Source organism: Lampetra fluviatilis, chromosome 3, assembly GCF_964198595.1.
Source record: "Lampetra fluviatilis chromosome 3, kcLamFluv1.1, whole genome shotgun sequence".
NCBI classification, from domain to species: Eukaryota; Metazoa; Chordata; class Hyperoartia; order Petromyzontiformes; family Petromyzontidae; genus Lampetra; species Lampetra fluviatilis.
In genome coordinates this window covers 25,859,332-25,880,362 of record NC_136277.1, presented here as the reverse complement: position 1 = coordinate 25,880,362, position 21,031 = coordinate 25,859,332, and the positions used below count along the sequence as shown (strand labels likewise).

General features: G+C 44.1%; 1 protein-coding gene across 1 annotated transcript; it reads left to right on the top strand.

Annotated features, from left to right (window-relative positions):
* Positions 1-113: 113 nt before the first annotated feature.
* TERB2 (telomere repeat binding bouquet formation protein 2) lies at positions 114-19,858 on the top strand. The gene is made up of 8 exons (XM_078879492.1): positions 114-232; positions 2,556-2,638; positions 3,452-3,533; positions 11,773-11,912; positions 13,415-13,476; positions 15,224-15,324; positions 16,235-16,320; positions 19,652-19,858. Exons 2-8 carry the CDS (start codon positions 2,575-2,577, stop codon positions 19,741-19,743), a joined length of 627 nt encoding a protein of 208 aa, XP_078735618.1. The 5' UTR covers positions 114-232; positions 2,556-2,574; the 3' UTR covers positions 19,744-19,858.
* Positions 19,859-21,031: the final 1,173 nt, after the last annotated feature.

The following is a 21,031-nucleotide window of genomic DNA, read 5'->3' as shown; positions in this document are numbered from 1 at the left end:
GTAAAATAATTTTTTTTTCGTGTTTGTAAATCTTTCGGCCGCGTCCGTGAGAGTCCCACTCCCTCCCCCTACCCCCTCCCCCACCACCCCGAGGGGTCAGTGCTGAGTGCTGACCGATATTGAGACGTAAGTTTATTATACTTATACAAACGCGATTTAATTCAGAGGCGTTCATAGTGTAAGTTGCAAATCGAAGCGTGGCATCGAATACTTCCCGTCAAGCGTGAGTGAGGTAAAACAATTGTTTGTTTTTAAACCGTTACAACTCACGCGGAAGAGTAGGCCAATTACCCCCTCGAGAGCTTCCCCCTTGTTGGAATTCCTCTCGCAAGCAGTGGCGGTGAGCAAGGCATATTTCACATTAATTAAAGGAGTACTTTGCCTTGCAATCTCAAGCCTTGTCAACCCATACGGGTTACCTGTATTGTTGTACAGGGAGAGATTTCAGGTCCATACGGCGTACAGCCGTTTCAATACGGGCAACACGTTACAATGTTCCGTCTATGTATGTTTCTGCCTTGTGATGGGACTTTGTCGGATGAACGTTGAGATTTATGAGGGCACTGGGGTAGCCAAGAAGGTCGGAGTTGGTCTGTAATAAGGTGGGGGGGCAACTGCTATAAGGGGTTGGCAGCTATGGAATGTGACTAAATCATCGTAAGCTAATTGGTAAACACGAAACCCAAAGAATGCGCTCTTACTTTTTTCTTCAACGGTTTTACTTAACTTTATTCCTATGTTTGTCGTGGTCAAAACCCAAAGAATGAGCTCATACTTTTTAAAAACGTTTTTACTTAACTTTATTCCTCTGTTTGTCGTGGTCAAATCTTGCAATCAAAATTTCGTTCACTTCCCGTTGACAAATCAATTCCACATTTTTTTACACGTACTCAGATCCGATGGCAGCGCATGCCTGTATCAAAATCGGCTCAATTAATCAATTAATTCGCTACTTTAAAGCAATTTACATTTTGTCGGTCAAAGACGCCGCGGTCACTAAACTGTGGAATCGGCTCGCACGAAACGCAGGCGCCGCGTGTCTCAGGCGCCAATGACGGACTTCTCGACCCTGAGTTTAACCAAGTTGTTAATAAAACCCTTGTTTTTAAAAATGTAAACACACGACTTTTAGCAAGAACACAGCGCCATAACGCTCTTAAGGAACGTTAAATGATTAACTTTAACGAAGCTTCAAACTGAATAAAATAAGACACAACGGACTGCTGTTAGTTTTTTTTTGTGCCACGCCTTTACCTTTGTAATATTCTTGCAATATGTTCAGGCGCGAAATGCCAATGTTTTGTAATAAGTGCATGGCAGTTCTTGCTAAAAGTCGTGTGTTTACATTCATTCATAAGAATGTAAAATGTGCCTTTGGCACTCGTAAGCTTCTGCAGTGCATTCTGATATCTCCACACAAAGAATATATTTAGTCCCATCAACCTATTTATTGCCCTTCCAGGCCAATGTTTTCAATAAATATAGAATTAAGCAAGCGAACTGAACTGGTCTTCGACCTTATGGGTCTCATGAGTAGAGTCAAACTGACTCATTAAATCTCATATTTGAGCTTCAATCTTAAGTAATTTGAAATTATCTACAGATGGGCATGAAACCCTTGAACACGGTTCAGAGTTTGCCTGTCTTGAATCAATGCTGCTGAAATTCTGCACACCCAGAATGCCGTGCGGCTCACGGATTGTGTCAGAAATACTTTAATATTGTATGTGGCGAGACATATACGAAGGACAGATTGCATTCCTTTCACCTCATCCCACATACAATCATACTAGGGTATCTCAGTGCGTCTTTTTTAGGTGACACCATCACTGGATCCAGTTTGACATGTTCAGGATAGAAGCTCATTGAGCTGAAGCTTATTTTATGGCAGATAATTCATGCTTACATAGGGTAAATTTCATTGTTGAATAATTATCTCTGGAACTGTATTATCATAGATTTTGAAGAATAATTACGTTCTCTGATATGATGTCAAAGCGGACAAAGTAAACTATAATGTCACAGCAGAGAGAAAGTTGTGATGTCACAGAGCCGAGAGCAAACTGATGGTATATTTTGATCTATACCTGGCTAATACATGTCAACTTACTTTCTGAAATTTCCTAACATCTGAAACTCATTAATGGGCGGCAGGGCGACACAGTGGTAACACTTGCACCTCACAGCAAGAAGGGCCTTGTTTAGATTCATGACGCGGGGACCTTTCTGCGTCAAGCGTGCTCTCTCGCTGCTCTGGATAGGCTTTCTCTGGGTTCTGGTTTCCCCCCCATGACAAACAAATTTTAAATATAAATTTGGGTTTAAATTAGCACAAATTATTCAGGTTTTGGACCACCTTGTTTCCCAAATGGACAGCTGCCAATCAGAGAATCTGTGCTCGGCATTTGCACTGAAGGCGTTACGTGATATCACAACATCAATACAGTACAAGTTAATTCATAAACATATCACGGCATATTTATACATTCTTGGTGAAATAAAATATATTCTGTAATGTTAAAGTGATATGCTTTTTTAATGATTTTTGGTTGCAGATATTTGACGCCAAAAAAAATGTTCACGAATAAAAGAGCATGGTTTTCAAGCAGCGTGGACAAACAGCTTGTGAACATGTGGGGTAAGTGCTGGTTTAGTGAGATATTCATTAATTTTTTTTTATAGCACAGTGCTTTGGTGTTTTAAGTTTAGTTTTAATTATTTTAAGTCAAACCTAACTCGAGTTTATTAGGAGCATTCGCCAGATGAGGGCACAGTTGAGACGTGTTTTTTGCAAGAGAGACCTGAGTGAATTTTTTAAAAGGATAACTGCACAAATAAGTGCAAATTAAATATAAAAAATGGCAATCTAGAAATATGCCAATAACACTAACTCAACCTGTATACTGTAATTGCAAATCATTCCCATGCGTAATTGTGCACTGCATGCATGATTGCATACACCTACAGGGTAATGATTGCATACAACTTTTTGTTAATCCACTGCTTGATGAACGTCTTCCCACGAGGGTTGTTTCACCATGCTCTCACCATGCTGGCTAGTGCAGGTAGGTGAAGTGGGGAGGACCCAGGAACAGTTCAGATATCACACGCCTCTGATATTAGTCATGGCCAGCAAGCGAACTCATGTCAAACACATGTCTAATTATTGCATACAGCTGTGCTTTCATTTTACATTCAATATTCATATTATAATACTCGGAAAAACATGTTTCATCTGTTAAGTGAGCTTGCTTTTTTTATGTGATCAGAACTTTTGAATGTTTTCTATGCAAAATGCTTAATTAATTGGCAATTGTGTTGCACATGATTTAAGTGATTAAAGTGGATGATGACCTGTTGTTTAATACAGTAGTCTAATAACCTGTCATGTATTACGCGTAATAATACGTCTAATAACTGGCCGTTTTGTGTTTCATGTGGGTCCCTCAAGTTGCCAAGGGAGGCCAATTGTGCTCCATGCTGTCTGCAGACTTCCTGTTCAGCGATGATGCCACCAGCACTGACACTCAAACGTAATGACATTGTTTCCTGCATGTATCAACAAGTCACCAGTGAATCGATCTCTGTGCTTAAACAATTGATGGGCGATGCTCATAAATTGGTGTTCCTGAGCCATTGTTGGAATTTGATACGCATCGTCAGTCTTACAAAATACACCGTGTGCATGACATCATGATTCCATTTACGTATAATACAGTGTACATGTACAACTCTTGTCAATTCACTTTTGGATGAGGGCTTCCCCATGCTTTGCCGGTCATGAGGTTTTTTGACAATGCTGGTTGGTGTGGATTTGTTTAAGGGAGGACTCAGATTTAGGAGCATAGTGCAGTAAAACAATGGAATGTTTGCACTGCCCATTGCTGACAATGTAGTCCTGCAACAGCCTACAACACCCACCTGTTTTTTTGTTGCCAGTGGTCACCCATCCAAGAACTAGCCAGGCTCCTGCTTAGCTTCTGAGCTCTGAAGAGATTGGGTGCATTCCAGGTGATGTGATCATCTGTTAAATGCAATACAATAGTTTATTAATAATTACAGCTGAGATAGGTCATCCAGTAGAGCACTTGACTCATGGCAGCATCGTTGTGACTTTAACAACATCATCATCCCTCCCTTGTTGGTAAACATCACACAGTGAGCATTGCTTGGTGCAAAGTGGAAGGTGGTGTACAGTGGCAATACTATGCCTTACCATTGGAATGTGGAATTGTATCCCCTGACTTAGGATTGTCAATCATGATGAACCCCTACAAACTGATTTAGAGAGCATGGATACATATTTGTGTCTTTACTCTTTGGTTCTTTCGGTAAAGTCACGTAGGTGTAATAAACGACTGGACCACGATGTCTGGCTCAGTGTCCTTTATTCGGTTCGTGCTGTACACCCACACGGCTGTCTTTACTCTGTAGCTTCTCCACGGTGCTGACTCCAATGTCGGCCCGATCCACAACAGCAGCTCCGCTGCTGTTTCTCTCACACAGCCCCCCTTGGCTGTACTCGCTGCAACTCCTCTCCCTCCGCAGCTCTGACAGCCTCTTGCTGTCTCTCTCTCTCTCCGCAGCTCCTCCTGGCAGCCACACCGCTGCCTCTAACATGCAGCCCTCTCTCTCTCTCTCTCCGCAGCTCCTCCTGGCAGCCACACCGCTGCCTCTAACACGCAGCCCTTCTGGCTGTCTCCTCTGCAGCTGCACACCACTCCGCAGCTTCCTCTTATCTTCGGGGTTGGCTCCCGATGGCCGTCGGCGCCCCCCCTCTTCTCACTCGCCCCCGTGGCCTCACTCTTTTCCGCTCACACCCCGACTCCCTTCCCCTTCCGGTTTACCCGCTTAAGGACCCGAACCTTCCACCCACGTCACATGACTCCACCCCCCGTGACGTCACATCCGGAAGGTCGCTTACGCCCGCATTACACCACCCTCCCCCGTAGAAAAATCCCAGCCGACCTCGGCTGACCAATAGCAAATCGTAATGCGGCGAACCGAGCTTCCCCCCCTAAAGGACACTAAGCATACAATGTAACAGCAAGAACAACAACAATAACGCAATTAACATCAACGAACGTACAAAAAGCATGCAATAAATACAACTGTAAGAAAAAATAACAAGACAACAACAATCAACGAAACGTAAGCGATTTGGAACGTGTGCGGGTCGCCGGCCCGTCCCGGACGGTCGGCGGCCCACTCGCAGAACGGGAACGCGATGAAAGTCGAGGAATGACGGGGTAATCCCCCTGTCGCAGCTGGAAGTCCACCGCCGTCCCGTGTCTCTAAAGAGTTAGTCTTGGGCTTGTCCTGTGACCGTGCCCGCAGCTGGGTCGGAAGGGCTGCAGGGCTCGAAGGTCCCGCAGACCTGGCAGGCGTCCTCCGAGCAGGGCCCCTCGTCCCCCGCAATGTCACGGCCGGCCTGTTTCGGAGGATCTTTAGCCGACTTGACCGGTGCCGAGGCCTCCTGCTGCGGCGGAGCCGGGAAGCGGGCCCAGCAGTCTCTGGCGTAGTGGCCCCTACGCCCGCAGCGGAAACATTCGGCCTCGTTGCGCCGAAGCGCAGGCCTCGCCTCCTGACGGCCCCGTTCTGGTAGCGCCGCGCGCGGTCTCGGCCCGCCGCGTCCCGTCCATGGAGCGGAGGCGGCCGTCAGTTGTTGAGGGCCCCGGTCATCCGGAACATAGACAGCCTGCGCAGGGTTCCACCCCAGCGCATCCCCTTCTTTGACAGGCCCCCCCGTCCACGCCGTCACTTGTTTCCAGCGACGGAGGTTGAATTGCGCATCGAGACACTTAGCAGCCGTCCGGGAAGTTAGCTTCTCATGCCCACACACAGGCATGGGGATCCCTAGATCCCGAGACAGCTCCAACATTTTCCCTAATATGAGAGGCTCGAGCAGGTCCTGTGGCGTCTCAGGATAAGCTGCCATGGCCAGCTCCAGCACCGCACCCCTGAACGCCACGGGCGACTCCTCTGGTGCTCGTTGTCGTTGAGCGAATCGCCGATGCGCATCATCTGGTGGCTCATAAGCATCGGCCATTTCTTGAAAAACACCACATAAAGTTGCCTTCTTATCGGTCGTTATGGAACGGAAGAATCGGACAGATTCGTCGTCCAGGAGAGTCGGCAACACCTCCAAAGCCTCCGCATCGGTCCATCTTGCTGTGCGTACCGCCGCCAAGAAGCGGCAGGCGAACGCGCTCCAGTCCCCACCGACGGAAAATTCTTTAACCGTTGTAAGGTGGCGACTCCGACTCCTCTTCCCGCCGTCTTCCAATGGTGGTGGTTGTGATGGCAAATTCAAAATGGCGTCGGCCCGCGGCGTGGCCAAGATGGCGGTTTGGCGCCACGGAGCGCGCAAAATGGCGGCCTCTTGCCGCGTGGGCAATGGCGGCGGCAGGACAGGCAACGTGGCGGCCCGCGGAGCACCACTTGCATCATCCATCGTCCCTGGCGCGACGAGATGGCATAGATGCGCCAGGACGTCCTTAAGTGCCTCCAGTTGTACCGCCATCGCTTGCCATCGTTGATCCGCATCTGATGATGTCGACGGACCCGCCACCGCGCCAACATCCTCCACTCTCGTTCCCGTGGTCGCCTCAGCCGGGCTCTCCTCCACCACCCCAACAGGATCCGTGGTTGGAGGGAGTTCGTCATCGTCGGACGAAGAAGCCGATGCAGGCGCCGGATTAACTTTCTTCCTCACTTGTTTCGACATGCCGTTGCACTTCCGACACCAGTGTAATAAACGACTGGACCACGATGTCTGGCTCAGTGTCCTTTATTCGGTTCGTGCTGTACACCCACACGGCTGTCTTTACTCTGTAGCTTCTCCACGGTGCTGACTCCAATGTCGGCCCGATCCACAACAGCAGCTCCGCTGCTGTTTCTCTCACACAGCCCCCCTTGGCTGTACTCGCTGCAACTCCTCTCCCTCCGCAGCTCTGACAGCCTCTTGCTGTCTCTCTCTCTCTCCGCAGCTCCTCCTGGCAGCCACACCGCTGCCTTAACATGCAGCCCTCTCTCTCTCTCTCTCCGCAGCTCCTCCTGGCAGCCACACCGCTGCCTCTAACACGCAGCCCTTCTGGCTGTCTCCTCTGCAGCTGCACACCACTCCGCAGCTTCCTCTTATCTTCGGGGTTGGCTCCCGATGGCCGTCGGCGCCCCCCCTCTTCTCACTCGCCCCCGTGGCCTCACTCTTTTCCGCTCACACCCCGACTCCCTTCCCCTTCCGGTTTACCCGCTTAAGGACCCGAACCTTCCACCCACGTCACATGACTCCACCCCCCGTGACGTCACATCCGGAAGGTCGCTTACGCCCGCATTACACCACCCTCCCCCGTAGAAAAATCCCAGCCGACCTCGGCTGACCAATAGCAAATCGTAATGCGGCGAACCGAGCTTCCCCCCCTAAAGGACACTAAGCATACAATGTAACAGCAAGAACAACAACAATAACGCAATTAACATCAACGAACGTACAAAAAGCATGCAATAAATACAACTGTAAGAAAAAATAACAAGACAACAACAATCAACGAAACGTAAGCGATTTGGAACGTGTGCGGGTCGCCGGCCCGTCCCGGACGGTCGGCGGCCCACTCGCAGAACGGGAACGCGATGAAAGTCGAGGAATGACAGGGGGTAATCCCCCTGTCGCAGCTGGAAGTCCACCGCCGTCCCGTGTCTCTAAAGAGTTAGTCTTGGGCTTGTCCTGTGACCGTGCCCGCAGCTGGGTCGGAAGGGCTGCAGGGCTCGAAGGTCCCGCAGACCTGGCAGGCGTCCTCCGAGCAGGGCCCCTCGTCCCCCGCAATGTCACGGCCGGCCTGTTTCGGAGGATCTTTAGCCGACTTGACCGGTGCCGAGGCCTCCTGCTGCGGCGGAGCCGGGAAGCGGGCCCAGCAGTCTCTGGCGTAGTGGCCCCTACGCCCGCAGCGGAAACATTCGGCCTCGTTGCGCCGAAGCGCAGGCCTCGCCTCCTGACGACCCCGTTCTGGTAGCGCCGCGCGCGGTCTCGGCCCGCCGCGTCCCGTCCATGGAGCGGAGGCGGCCGTCAGTTGTTGAGGGCCCCGGTCATCCGGAACATAGACAGCCTGCGCAGGGTTCCACCCCAGCGCATCCCCTTCTTTGACAGGCCCCCCCGTCCACGCCGTCACTTGTTTCCAGCGACGGAGGTTGAATTGCGCATCGAGACACTTAGCAGCCGTCCGGGAAGTTAGCTTCTCATGCCCACACACAGGCATGGGGATCCCTAGATCCCGAGACAGCTCCAACATTTTCCCTAATATGAGAGGCTCGAGCAGGTCCTGTGGCGTCTCAGGATAAGCTGCCATGGCCAGCTCCAGCACCGCACCCCTGAACGCCACGGGCGACTCCTCTGGTGCTCGTTGTCGTTGAGCGAATCGCCGATGCGCATCATCTGGTGGCTCATAAGCATCGGCCATTTCTTGAAAAACACCACATAAAGTTGCCTTCTTATCGGTCGTTATGGAACGGAAGAATCGGACAGATTCGTCGTCCAGGAGAGTCGGCAACACCTCCAAAGCCTCCGCATCGGTCCATCTTGCTGTGCGTACCGCCGCCAAGAAGCGGCAGGCGAACGCGCTCCAGTCCCCACCGACGGAAAATTCTTTAACCGTTGTAAGGTGGCGACTCCGACTCCTCTTCCCGCCGTCTTCCAATGGTGGTGGTTGTGATGGCAAATTCAAAATGGCGTCGGCCCGCGGCGTGGCCAAGATGGCGGTTTGGCGCCACGGAGCGCGCAAAATGGCGGCCTCTTGCCGCGTGGGCAATGGCGGCGGCAGGACAGGCAACGTGGCGGCCCGCGGAGCACCACTTGCATCATCCATCGTCCCTGGCGCGACGAGATGGCATAGATGCGCCAGGACGTCCTTAAGTGCCTCCAGTTGTACCGCCATCGCTTGCCATCGTTGATCCGCGTCTGATGATGTCGACGGACCCGCCACCGCGCCAACATCCTCCACTCTCGTTCCCGTGGTCGCCTCAGCCGGGCTCTCCTCCACCACCCCAACAGGATCCGTGGTTGGAGGGAGTTCGTCGTCGTCGGACGAAGAAGCCGATGCAGGCGCCGGATTAACTTTCTTCCTCACTTGTTTCGACATGCCGTTGCACTTCCGACACCAGTGTAATAAACGACTGGACCACGATGTCTGGCTCAGTGTCCTTTATTCGGTTCGTGCTGTACACCCACACGGCTGTCTTTACTCTGTAGCTTCTCCACGGTGCTGACTCCAATGTCGGCCTGATCCACAACAGCAGCTCCGCTGCTGTTTCTCTCACACAGCCCCCCTTGGCTGTACTCGCTGCAACTCCTCTCCCTCCGCAGCTCTGACAGCCTCTTGCTGTCTCTCTCTCTCTCCGCAGCTCCTCCTGGCAGCCACACCGCTGCCTCTAACATGCAGCCCTCTCTCTCTCTCTCTCCGCAGCTCCTCCTGGCAGCCACACCGCTGCCTCTAACACGCAGCCCTTCTGGCTGTCTCCTCTGCAGCTGCACACCACTCCGCAGCTTCCTCTTATCTTCGGGGTTGGCTCCCGATGGCCGTCGGCGCCCCCCCTCTTCTCACTCGCCCCCGTGGCCTCACTCTTTTCCGCTCACACCCCGACTCCCTTCCCCTTCCGGTTTACCCGCTTAAGGACCCGAACCTTCCACCCACGTCACATGACTCCACCCCCCGTGACGTCACATCCGGAAGGTCGCTTACGCCCGCATTACATAGGTATTAAATAAAATAGATCACGACGTTTTGGGCGCAGCACAAGCGTCCGTCATAAGGTGGGAAAGCATGGTCTGCTGCTGATGCAGACTGTTTTAAAAGGTTTGAAATGGGTGTAGACCAAGGGTCATAAAGAAGTGGCTGGGTCTAGTGATGTTAATGTCAAAAATTAGCATGTAACTGGGTACGGAAGTGGCTATGTTAATGTGAGAGATTAGCATGATGCGCGTTTTAAATCTATTGACATGCGCCTCAAAAAATATTTAGTTTATTTGGAATGGTATGGGATTTTAAGAAGTGTGGATAAATTATACAAAGAAGGGGTTCATATTTTGAACTTGATTCACATTTTCAACACTGCCGAAACATGTTGCCTTTGTGATTTGCCATTTTGTTCGATGAAAAGAGACATTTGGGCTATAAAATATTGATCATCACCACTAGGTGTCAGTGATGTACTGATTGAAATCATTCCCCATTGTGGTTTTGGGTTGTACCTGCTGGTATCCTCTTCAAGAACTTCACTCAGTTCCTCAAGAAGCTCCCAAAACATCGAGCGAAAAGTCAGACACCAAGCTGAAAAACATGCGGAATAACCCAAAAATACATACAGCGAAACAACTCTTTAATCTACTCAATGTATAGCTATATTTATCTGCTCTTAGTAGGGATGTCAGTGTTTTTGGCAATGGCCTAACAAAATATCCTCACTATATTTTTTACATGATGAACTGCACATAAAATTAGTATGCAAAACTCATATGTTTTCGTAATTATTTGTAATTGAAAACTATAACCACATTTAATTATCCAGGAAAGTATCAAGACATGTTTAGCCAATTCCACTCAGTTGTGAGGGTGACAGCACAGTCATGTCAGAACGTGATCAGTGCAGTCATACTATTGTTACCCGTGGTCTTGTATAATTATCCACAATATTTATCCATAGTTACTGTGGATTCATCCCATTATATCGTGGACAATTGCAAATAAGTGATGAATTACGGATGATATAAAAAATACTTTTAAATGTACTTATTCCTGATGGGGTGCTCCCACTTTAACAAGGCTACTGTTGTGTAAAACATTGCAGTCACTATAATTTACGATGTCCAGGCTCTGTTTCATGTATATACATTTGGAATCATGCTTATTATATTGTCACTTGTCATTCTGAAATCATGGGCATTCATATTTTGGTGGAAGCCAAAAGATGAAACCCTAAAAAAGCTGTTTGCAAGGTGATTTCCCAAAACTTTAAGGCAAAACTCACAACTGCATTTCCTATTTTCTTTCCACTTTATCAAAAACGCTAATTTGTTTACATTTGTGTAATTTACAACATTACTGCAGTTGCTACAATTATGTGTATCACTTACTTAATGCGTATTCTTTTGGCATTGTGTTTGTCTACGATATTTTATCATCACATGTAATTTAGCTAAAAGTGTGGATATATTTGGGAGCCCATTTTATCCTATAATCAAGAAGAAAACGCTGTAACAAGGAACAAAAATCATTAATATGCGTAGATTATGTCACGCTTTATAATCTTTCATGCTTTCTAACAGGTGAATATAATTGGAAGTATTTATTGAGCATTAATAACGCTACTCCCAAGCCGCACAACAATATGACATCACACGGCTCTAGACATGACATTACGATATGACACCTTGTGTAATAATTTCATGGGGAGTCGAGGTGTGCGCATTGCGTATGATGTCATCAATTTGTCCAAAGGTATTATCCATTTAGCATTGTTCTTTTATTGCCAAGTTTTGGGAACCCCTTGAATCAATGTGGCTGGTTTTCTTTTCGAGTAAGTTCCTAATATCAAAACAACTTTATTCCAAAATCTTCCAGAAGGATGATCTTCACAAGAGTTATTGTGACCCCCATTTTATAGACAGTGGGACAGAGAGAATGCATTCACACATTTAACCTAAGTTGTATTGTTCAGTTAATTTCCTTGAACAAATATTTATACATGAACCGTATAAAGGCAATATTTTTCTCTCTTTTCTAGAATCTACAACTCCTGGATGTATTTAGTGCATGATGTTACAGTATTTCATTCAAGCTATGTTGCTGCATGCTTGGATTCAAAAACATTCAAGAATATATCAATTGGTCATTATGTCCTGCCTCCAGCAAAGCTGCATGACGGTGTGTATCCTTCATTGTTTCCTTCATTGCTAAACTTCACGATGGAAGCAAATTAAGAGGCAAATAGACGTTCATGTTCCTGTCTAAATCAGATATTTCATGGTTCGGTTTATATTTCAGATGTTTATAGCGTGTATGAGAACTACAGTGCACATTTTAAAAACCCTTGATTTTATTGTGTTTTTACCACTTCATACTCTTAGTTTGACCTTTCATGTTCAACGTTGTTTATTTAACATGGCATTCAGATATTACTATTTATGGATTGTTATCAGATGGAAATTTCCCTTACATTCATAAAGTTGAAAAATATTTCTAACCCACATTTTGCATGGCTGTAAGGTAGTTACATCATGAATATGGTATGTGAATATTTAATTATATTGCTACACATACACAGCCCTTTTACTAACCCACTGCTGGATTTTTGCCTCCACACGCCATGCAGGTCAAGGGAGATATTTGACCATAGTCTTGGTTCTTTCGGTAAAGTCACGTAGAAGGGAAATAATAAAAATTCAACATAATAAATTAAATGTGAATTTTTTCAGTTTTATTCATTTATTATTTTATTATGTTTTGCTTTTAAATTGTTTTATTTTATTATTTCCTTTCTGCGTGACTTTACCGAAAGAACCAAGAATATGAATCCCTGCAGTCATGAAAGCTTTAAATCGAAATTTATTTGACCATATTTGACTGTTTGTCAGTGCGTTTTGGTGAAGACAGGGAGTAGACATCAGAGCATAGAATCACAGTAATAATAATGTACATTTGTAAGGCACATTCCATCTGTAGATTCCAATAGATTTATTTTACACATTTACTAAGCAGAGGCACAAAAAATTGCAAGTTACCAGAAACAAACACCACGATCTTAGCATTTTTATAGATAAGAGTTTACATGGATTTTTCTGCACTGGCCTCTGCTGTGCATGGTGGTTTCTTATCCCAGAACTATCCACCCTCGACCCTCCTTAGCTTCCAATATGTGATGACAGCAGATGCATTTCAGTTGATTTGGTCACAGGCATATCGCTGTTTTGCACCATACGGAAGCCGGATTAATTGGTGGGAGATCCTTACCGGTCATGTGGATTGTATGGATATACTGCAATTACTCTTTGGTTCTTTCGGTAAAGTCACGTAGGTATAAAATAGCTTCAAATCAAGATACTGCAATTAATAGATTTATTATGTGTTTTTGTCAAAATTACTCTTACCCCTAATTAACACCTAACCATTTAATTATCGGTGAATAACCTGACAAGGTGGTTCACTATTTACAGTTCATTGTTTATTTAAAAAAAATCTCAACTGTACAGTTTCATCTTAGTCGCCGTTACAATGAAGCAGAGGTGGGCTGAGGCTCGTTTTTCATGTACGTGAAGGACAGTGCCTCAATAAACTTAAATGCAAATGTTTGTAATGTCCTTTTGAATCGAATAGTTAAATGAAACGTTTACACATTTTGCCTTATACATGACGTATTCTTTTTTTAGAAATAAGAAAGAAAGTTGGAGCATTTATATGGGAAGTGAATTCACCGCCACATACTAAGAAGGTGAGGTTGCAGAAAACGTCCATGTCCTTAAAATTAAGTTGCATCCTATTTGTGCCTGTCCACGAATATTATTCCTTTAATCTGAAAAATATAATCATGAATAAACATATGAGGATGTATAAATAGGCTGAATGTAGCACCTGTGGTGACCATTTGTACATCTAAATCATGAATAAACGTGGTTGATAAGATCAGTATGAAACATGACTGCTATTATTGTGGGCCAAACATTTACATTATAGATGGGACCATAGAGTTTTCACAATTGTTGTCACCAGATCTAGTTGCCTTTCCTTGCCGCCGCGTAAATATTCTACAGCGTTTTGAGATACAATTGGCATGAACCATGCGCTATAAAAAAAATTACAAAAATATCCTCATGAAAAACACACGTGTCATTACAATTTGTACCAATTGATTTAGGGGCTCCGGATAATAAGGAGAGATGATAATAGGGCTGCAGCTAAGAGGATATTTACTGGAGAAAAATATGAAACAACTTTGTAGGATTAACTTGTTATACATAATACAACTCTTATTCCATTTAAGTGCCTGTCATAAATATAGTATTATAAATGATCTCGGTAAACATATTTAAAATAATAATTGCAGGTTTCCACACTGAGCAAAGTGAATGGGGTTTAATGATCTCACCCCTGACTTTTCGTGACATTTCGCTCATCTATTTTTCACATTCCACTTTGTGTGACTCGCAATTCTGCCTGGGGAGATGGATGAGCGAGGTTGTTGTGAAGGGCCCTAGACACGAGAGGTCGCACTAGCACATTACTATAGGGCCACTGATTGTGTTTGTCCTCCAAACGTGAACGTATGCTTGCTTGTTCCAAAATAACTCTCATTACCTGTATCTCATACAGGGGTTGATTCAGTTCATCATTACTCTCAGGGGGTCGACAATGAATATCACTTTGTTAAGAAGTCGACAGTGGTCCTATGGAGAGACTCGCTCCACCATTGGCATGTGGAATTCCCACCACTGGCTCAAAGAGCTTCAAACAGGAGATGGACACCTTTTGAATGCTCATTGGAGAAAGAATATTGTAGCAAAATGTATATATTGATTTTAAAGGATTAACATGTGATACAAATTATAGCATTTAATAAAATAATACGGAATAAATAGCAGTAACACATTGTTAACAATGACATTAGTAATCATTATTTACCATTATATAATGTGGTACGGTATATAAACAGTTGTAGTTAGCTATTTAAATAGCTACTGTATTATAACTTCCACAGTCATAGTGTGACCATACTTGTGCAGTAAGAATAGAGGTGGTTCTAGAAACTTCACGAAGTGGGTGGGTCGGTCCAGAAATGTCAAACTTTTTGAATGTGGCCCTTAAGATCTGCCACAAAGTCAAAATAAATTGGACTCCTCAGCTGTGTGTGCAAAGTTCAATGTTGTTTAGTCAAAGTAGCTTCCTCTTGCGCAAATCAGGAAGTGGAATAAACGTTGAATTACACTACATTGAAGAATGCATCACTGAGACAACAGCTGGGAGCCACTCAAAAATATAAGAGTGTTAAACAAAATACGTTTCCTTAAGGGAACTTAAAATGAGCTGAATTCTGAAATCGACATTTCCACTTTACTAATTCAACATACCCTACACCCATGTGAAAACATGAAGGCTACATAATGCCTTAATTACCATAGTAGTGTATATTGTCAGTGTCTTGCATGAAGCTATTTAACCTCTGTATCTTTTTTTTTACAAAGGAAATTTCAATAAAAAGAAAACGAGAAAAAAATGGATTCACGACTAAAAAATATCTTCTGAATGATTCAGGAGTTGATGTGACAGAGGATACAAGAGAAATGTTAGTATTATACATGGTTGTATAAATGTGTATATATATTACTGTGTAACGTAACCATTGTAGTTCTGAACTGAAGCTATTTTGTCATCCCCATTGAGTAAACAGACTTCCATCGTCATAGTTTTCAGTTACATTTAGAAAACGAATGTGTCTTAATGTATGTATGTCAGACTTTTGGACCATAGGTAGCCAGCCGTGCTAATCAGAGGTACGGGATAGTCACGATCTGCAAACAATCTCGACTGTGTCACAAAAGCAGCTTGGTTATAGTTCAATGTGAACTTGTAATGTGATCCATGTAATTTACATTTTACACATGCATTTTTAAATGCTTGTCATTGTTTTCTGTAACGGGAGAATGTGCAAAAATAGGTGAATTGTACAACACTATATTTATGGTTGATATCGTGCAATGGGATGCTGCTGTGGCGAAATAGTTAGCGCCCTGTTAATTGAAACCCAGGAATTATTTGTTCACCTCTATCCACCCAGCAGTATAAATTGGTACACCGCAGTCGATGGACAGTTCGCATATGGTGGGGTAAAGTGTGGTTAATCCCACCTCTTCCAAGACGTCTGGCCAGCAGTGAAGAGTCGGCCGAACACCTTCTAGAAGGGCTCCCGAGCTCCCTCAATTTTGGCTGCCCTTCTGCCAGCAGTGGTGTGAGCAAGCAATTGCAAGGGTGCACCTTTAACTTATCACCCCTACTGTGCATCGTGATCACCAACATAAATTAACACTGGCATAAAGCACACGTTATATATGTTCATGGTTCAGCCCAGTGTATGAATGCCAAGCAACAGATATCATCTATATATGACCGACTGTATACTTCTGGAATGTATTTTAAAACCCATACGCTATACATTGTTATAACAAGTCGTATATATCTTTTTTTTTATCACGCAGCAATAATTCAGCGCAGCACCTGAACACCAAGGGAAACTGCTGTCAACTAAAGCAGCATAATTACCAACTTAACAACCTCATTGGTAGTAAGTATGAACATGTCTATATTCTGTCCTGTAGAGATTTACTTTGCTGATCCCGAACATACTAATTTCCTTCATTACCACTGCCTTCTGGCAGAAATATGGAGAGTAGGGTAACACTGCAGTGACTGGCTCTTCGTCATGGATTAAAGGACTATTGAAGAAGGTTAATGTTTAAAATATTAGTTAGCAACCTGATCAATTCCTTATAACAAATATATATAATTGGCTATAGATTAAGTAAATTGAATATCTGTATGGCTCCGAAGAAGTGTCACAACCGATAATGTTTACTTGTTGTATGACAGTGTTAATGATGGTGGGGTGTTTTGTGCTTGGACACTGACAACTCAGTCACTTAATTTGTAATATATACGTTGATAAAATGTTTTATCGCCAATGACTTTTATTGAAACTTAACTACCTGTTATATACATATACGTATTAATTGGATGCTGATGAGTTTGAAGCATATTTCATACATTCATACATTCATATCTCATACTATTGTCTGCAAAATGTCCCGTAATACAACAATTTGAAATAATCCTACATATATGGATACAGGGTGCATTTGCCCGTAAGTGCTAATATAATTGTTTTTGGTGGGAACTGATGACTAGTGGCCCTTTTTGGAGATATCCCACAGAAAATACAAGTCTACACACCAACGTTAAACATTGAGGATGAAGTCATTAAAGTAAATGAATAGCAGGAAAATACTAAAAAACACCGAAAAGATGTCTTTTTATACAAGGTAACTGGAATGCCACGATCGGCCTAAACTCGAATGAACAGTGTGGTGGAGTTGTGGGGAAATGTCGAGTCGGGACCATCAATGACAGAGGAAGCTTGCCTTTTAGACTTTGCAAGCAGCCCTTGGGCTGAAATTTTCCCCTAATAGAAACGTTCACAAACAGATTGATTTCATATAAGCTGCTCAGTGCTTTAAATCAAGTATAAAGGCTCAAACATGTACTTATCCTGGTGCCGACATTCGAAGCGACCATGACATGGTGTTCATAGCCATCACCATGAAACTGCTAAAAATCTTCCTACATAATCGACACGTATGCATCAAATTTGATCTAAAAAACTCAAGGACCCAGAAGTATTAAGTATTAAAATGTGACCGCCTCTACGGGGAGGGTTTCCGCATAACCATAAGATCTTTTAACAAACTCCGAGACAAGAAAGCTCATCTGATTGAGTCACTCACATTTCTGAAGATATGCCGCCACTCTAAGTTGTAATACCGATCTCATTTACACTGACCTCTGCTGCTGTCACATCTTAGAATGCCAAACGAATCTTGTTTAGGGCTAGCTTTGCCGTGATCTCAGAGAGAATTGGACTGCTCCGTACTGAACTAGCTCATGTAGACAAGACACTCTTGAAATTGCACTTAATATTGACGGAAAAAAATGTCTACATCTGATTGGGAACATGTAGATAACATGATTACTTCATCAGCCGCTACAATTTCAGCTAAATGTAAAAATAACCTGATTTCCAAGTTCAACCTCCTTTCCAAGAAGAAACCAGATCCACACATTAAAAAGTTAGACGTTGACAAGGTTGTTATTAATCTGAGTAATAGCCCTATTTCCGATGGTCTAAAGTCGGTTTTAGCTAAAGGGTTAAACTTTGCAGTCACCCACAAACACATACCAGTGGATGACATCATTGTCCAGGTCGATGTAGCCCTTACGCGTTTGGGACACATCGCTGCAGACGTGACAAGACCTCAAATCGCTGCAACCCTCAAAAGCGCTAAGATATGAGTCAACAACATCAGTAAGGAGGAGCGCTTTGAGTTATTTCAATAAAAAAAGGGGGAAGATATCGTCATCCTCTCAGCCGACAAGGGCAATGCCACGGTCATCATGGACAAAAACATGTACAATAACAATATTCAGGACCTACTTAATGATGGCAGCTACACATAAGTTAAAAGAGATCCCACCAACTGCCTCGTTACAAAAACTAACAGTATCATCACTGAATCAGCTTCATTAATTGAACAGACCAAACGGTTTTACTTAAAACCCTCTGCTGCTAGACCACCCAGATTGTATGGCTTACCAAAAATCCATAAAGAAGGTACACCCCTTCGTCCCATCGTCTCCACCATTGGCTCACCCACCTACAAACTGGCCCAATATCTGTCTGAGACTTTGCAGCCATTCACTGGTAAGACCACCTCTTCTGTTCTTAACTCAGCTCACCTGGTATCGTCAATTAAAGACATATCACTGTCCCCAGGTGGTTTGCTCATTAGTTTCGATATAGTTTCTCTGTTCACCAAAGTTCCTGTGCCCAATACTATTTCAATAATTGAAGATTTGGTCCAAGAAGGACTGAATACTGATGTACCGGCCCTGGTGAGACTGCCTCACCAATACATACTTCACTTGGAATGGAACATTCTACAAACAAACTGAAGGCACCCCAATGGGTTCTCCCTTATCTCCGGTTGTGGCCAACATTTTCACAGAAAAATTTGAGACGAACGCCATCCAGACATCCACTCTACGCCCGTCCTGGTGGAAGAGGTACATGGATGACACGTTCTTCATCTGGCCACATGGCCGACTGGCTCTGGAACAATTCCTCAACCACATCAATTCCATACACCCAGCAATCAAATTCACCATGGAGGTAGAAAAGGATGGCGTGCTACCCTTCTTGGATGTCTTAATCAAAAAGAGACCAGATGGCTCAATGAGCCACTCTGTCTACAGGAAAGTAACCCATATTGACGCCTACCTAAAACCTGATTCCCACCACCATCCATCCCAGAAGAATTCCCTCGTCAAAACGCTACACCATAGAGCTCAATGTATCTCCGATCATGAACACCTGACCAGTGAACTGAAACACGTACACCAAGCTCTCAATGCGAATGGATATTCTGACTACACAATCCGCAAAGCCATCACCCCAACCGTGAGGAAGGAGCCATCTGAAGATCCAATCAAAACCATCACCTTACATTACATAGCAGGGATAATCAAAATCTTGAACAAACAAGATTCAGGTCCGATTTAACACAGTGCATAAAATTCGTGACCTGATCCCGGCACGTGGAGCGAAACGTCAAGCATCACGCCGAACAACACGCCGTACAACTCGAGACCTATGTGTTGATACACACCTATTGAACAGTTGAGACTGATTTCTTGAACAGTTTAGTGTGTTGTCTTTCTCCCGCACCTCCGATTTGCATGGTTGGCTATGTACGGTACATACATACTTAAAAATGTCAATTCAAATCAATTTGTTTTAATGAAATGTCAGTGCCATGAAATAATTTTTTTCAATGTCATTGCAGACTTCACTCATGCCAGTGACATGAAGCAATACAAAGGATACCTGCGTGACTTCATGTGTGCTGCTACCAGCTATGGAGTGAAGCGAATGTGATTAAACTAATTCTTGAAAGTTAATCAAGATATAACCGCAGGAAAATAGCACCGAAATTAATAAAAACTACCCGGGGTGATGTACCGATGCAGAAATGGTAATTTAAAAGCAAGCATGTTAAAAAGTCTGTATGGTAGTTATGTCCCGTACTGGAATTTATAGATAGTTGAATCGACATGACTATATGCAAGGAATTACAGAATATTAGATGTTTTTGTCGATATTGTTGAGACTATATTTTTTACTATGAAACAAACGTTTAATGCTCAATTTATTTCATAACATTTATCACAGACTTCAATATTAGTTTTTCAATTTTTATTTGTGAAGAGCCGTGTTATGATTTGTTTTTAAAATCACCCACTTTACACCAGGGCATCTCAGAGTGCTCTACGTGCGATATGCGACTTACATCACACCTCAAACATTTAAAAGGGTACAGTTTGACACAGCACCTGGGCTGCAAGCAGGCATTTGTCTGCCAGTAAGGAACAGTGATTTGCTATGTGTCATTCCCATTGGGTATTGTGTGGATAACTTTTAGAGTTTGGCAAATTTGGACCATGACGCAAGCACACAATGACATCCACTCTGTAGTTAATGGCGTATATTTTGACGGTTAATCCACTCGTTAATAACCAGGGCGGCCTAAAGGAATCGAACTACGAACCTCTGCAGTTTGTGGCATATGCCCTATCGATGGATGAAGTCATTGCCCCACATTTACGCGTGGTTTTTGCACTTCATTAAACATGTAGACAAACGTGAAATTGTCATTAAATGCCGTCATTTGTTATATCAGAGTTGCATCAGTAAATAGGGAAAAGGAATGTTTGCTATTGGAGTTCATGAATATATATCTGCATTGCATTATTTTGAGCATTACCTAAACATACCCGAGGCTTAATTTTAAAGGGTATATCATTGTGAACCATTGCCATAGACTAAATCCTAAAAAACTGCCTTTTACTAGCTTGTAAAACTAATGGATTAATCTTCTGACTGTCCAAACTTGATCTTGGTCTGTCTCCCTAGCAATGCATACATGTTTGTTAAATACCACATGTTGGTTACTCAATTCATGGGCACCAGGATAGATTGAATCTGCTTTATGTTCGGAATTACTATTTGCTGTTACCCTGTTAATATGCTGCTGTTGGTGTTTTACAAATGTAAACGTGAATTAAAGGTTTGTTATTGTTGACAAACATTGTTGAGTTCTTATTTTGTTAAATTAGCGATGAGAACATGTTGAAAGTGACAACCAACTTATCTATGATGTAGGAGA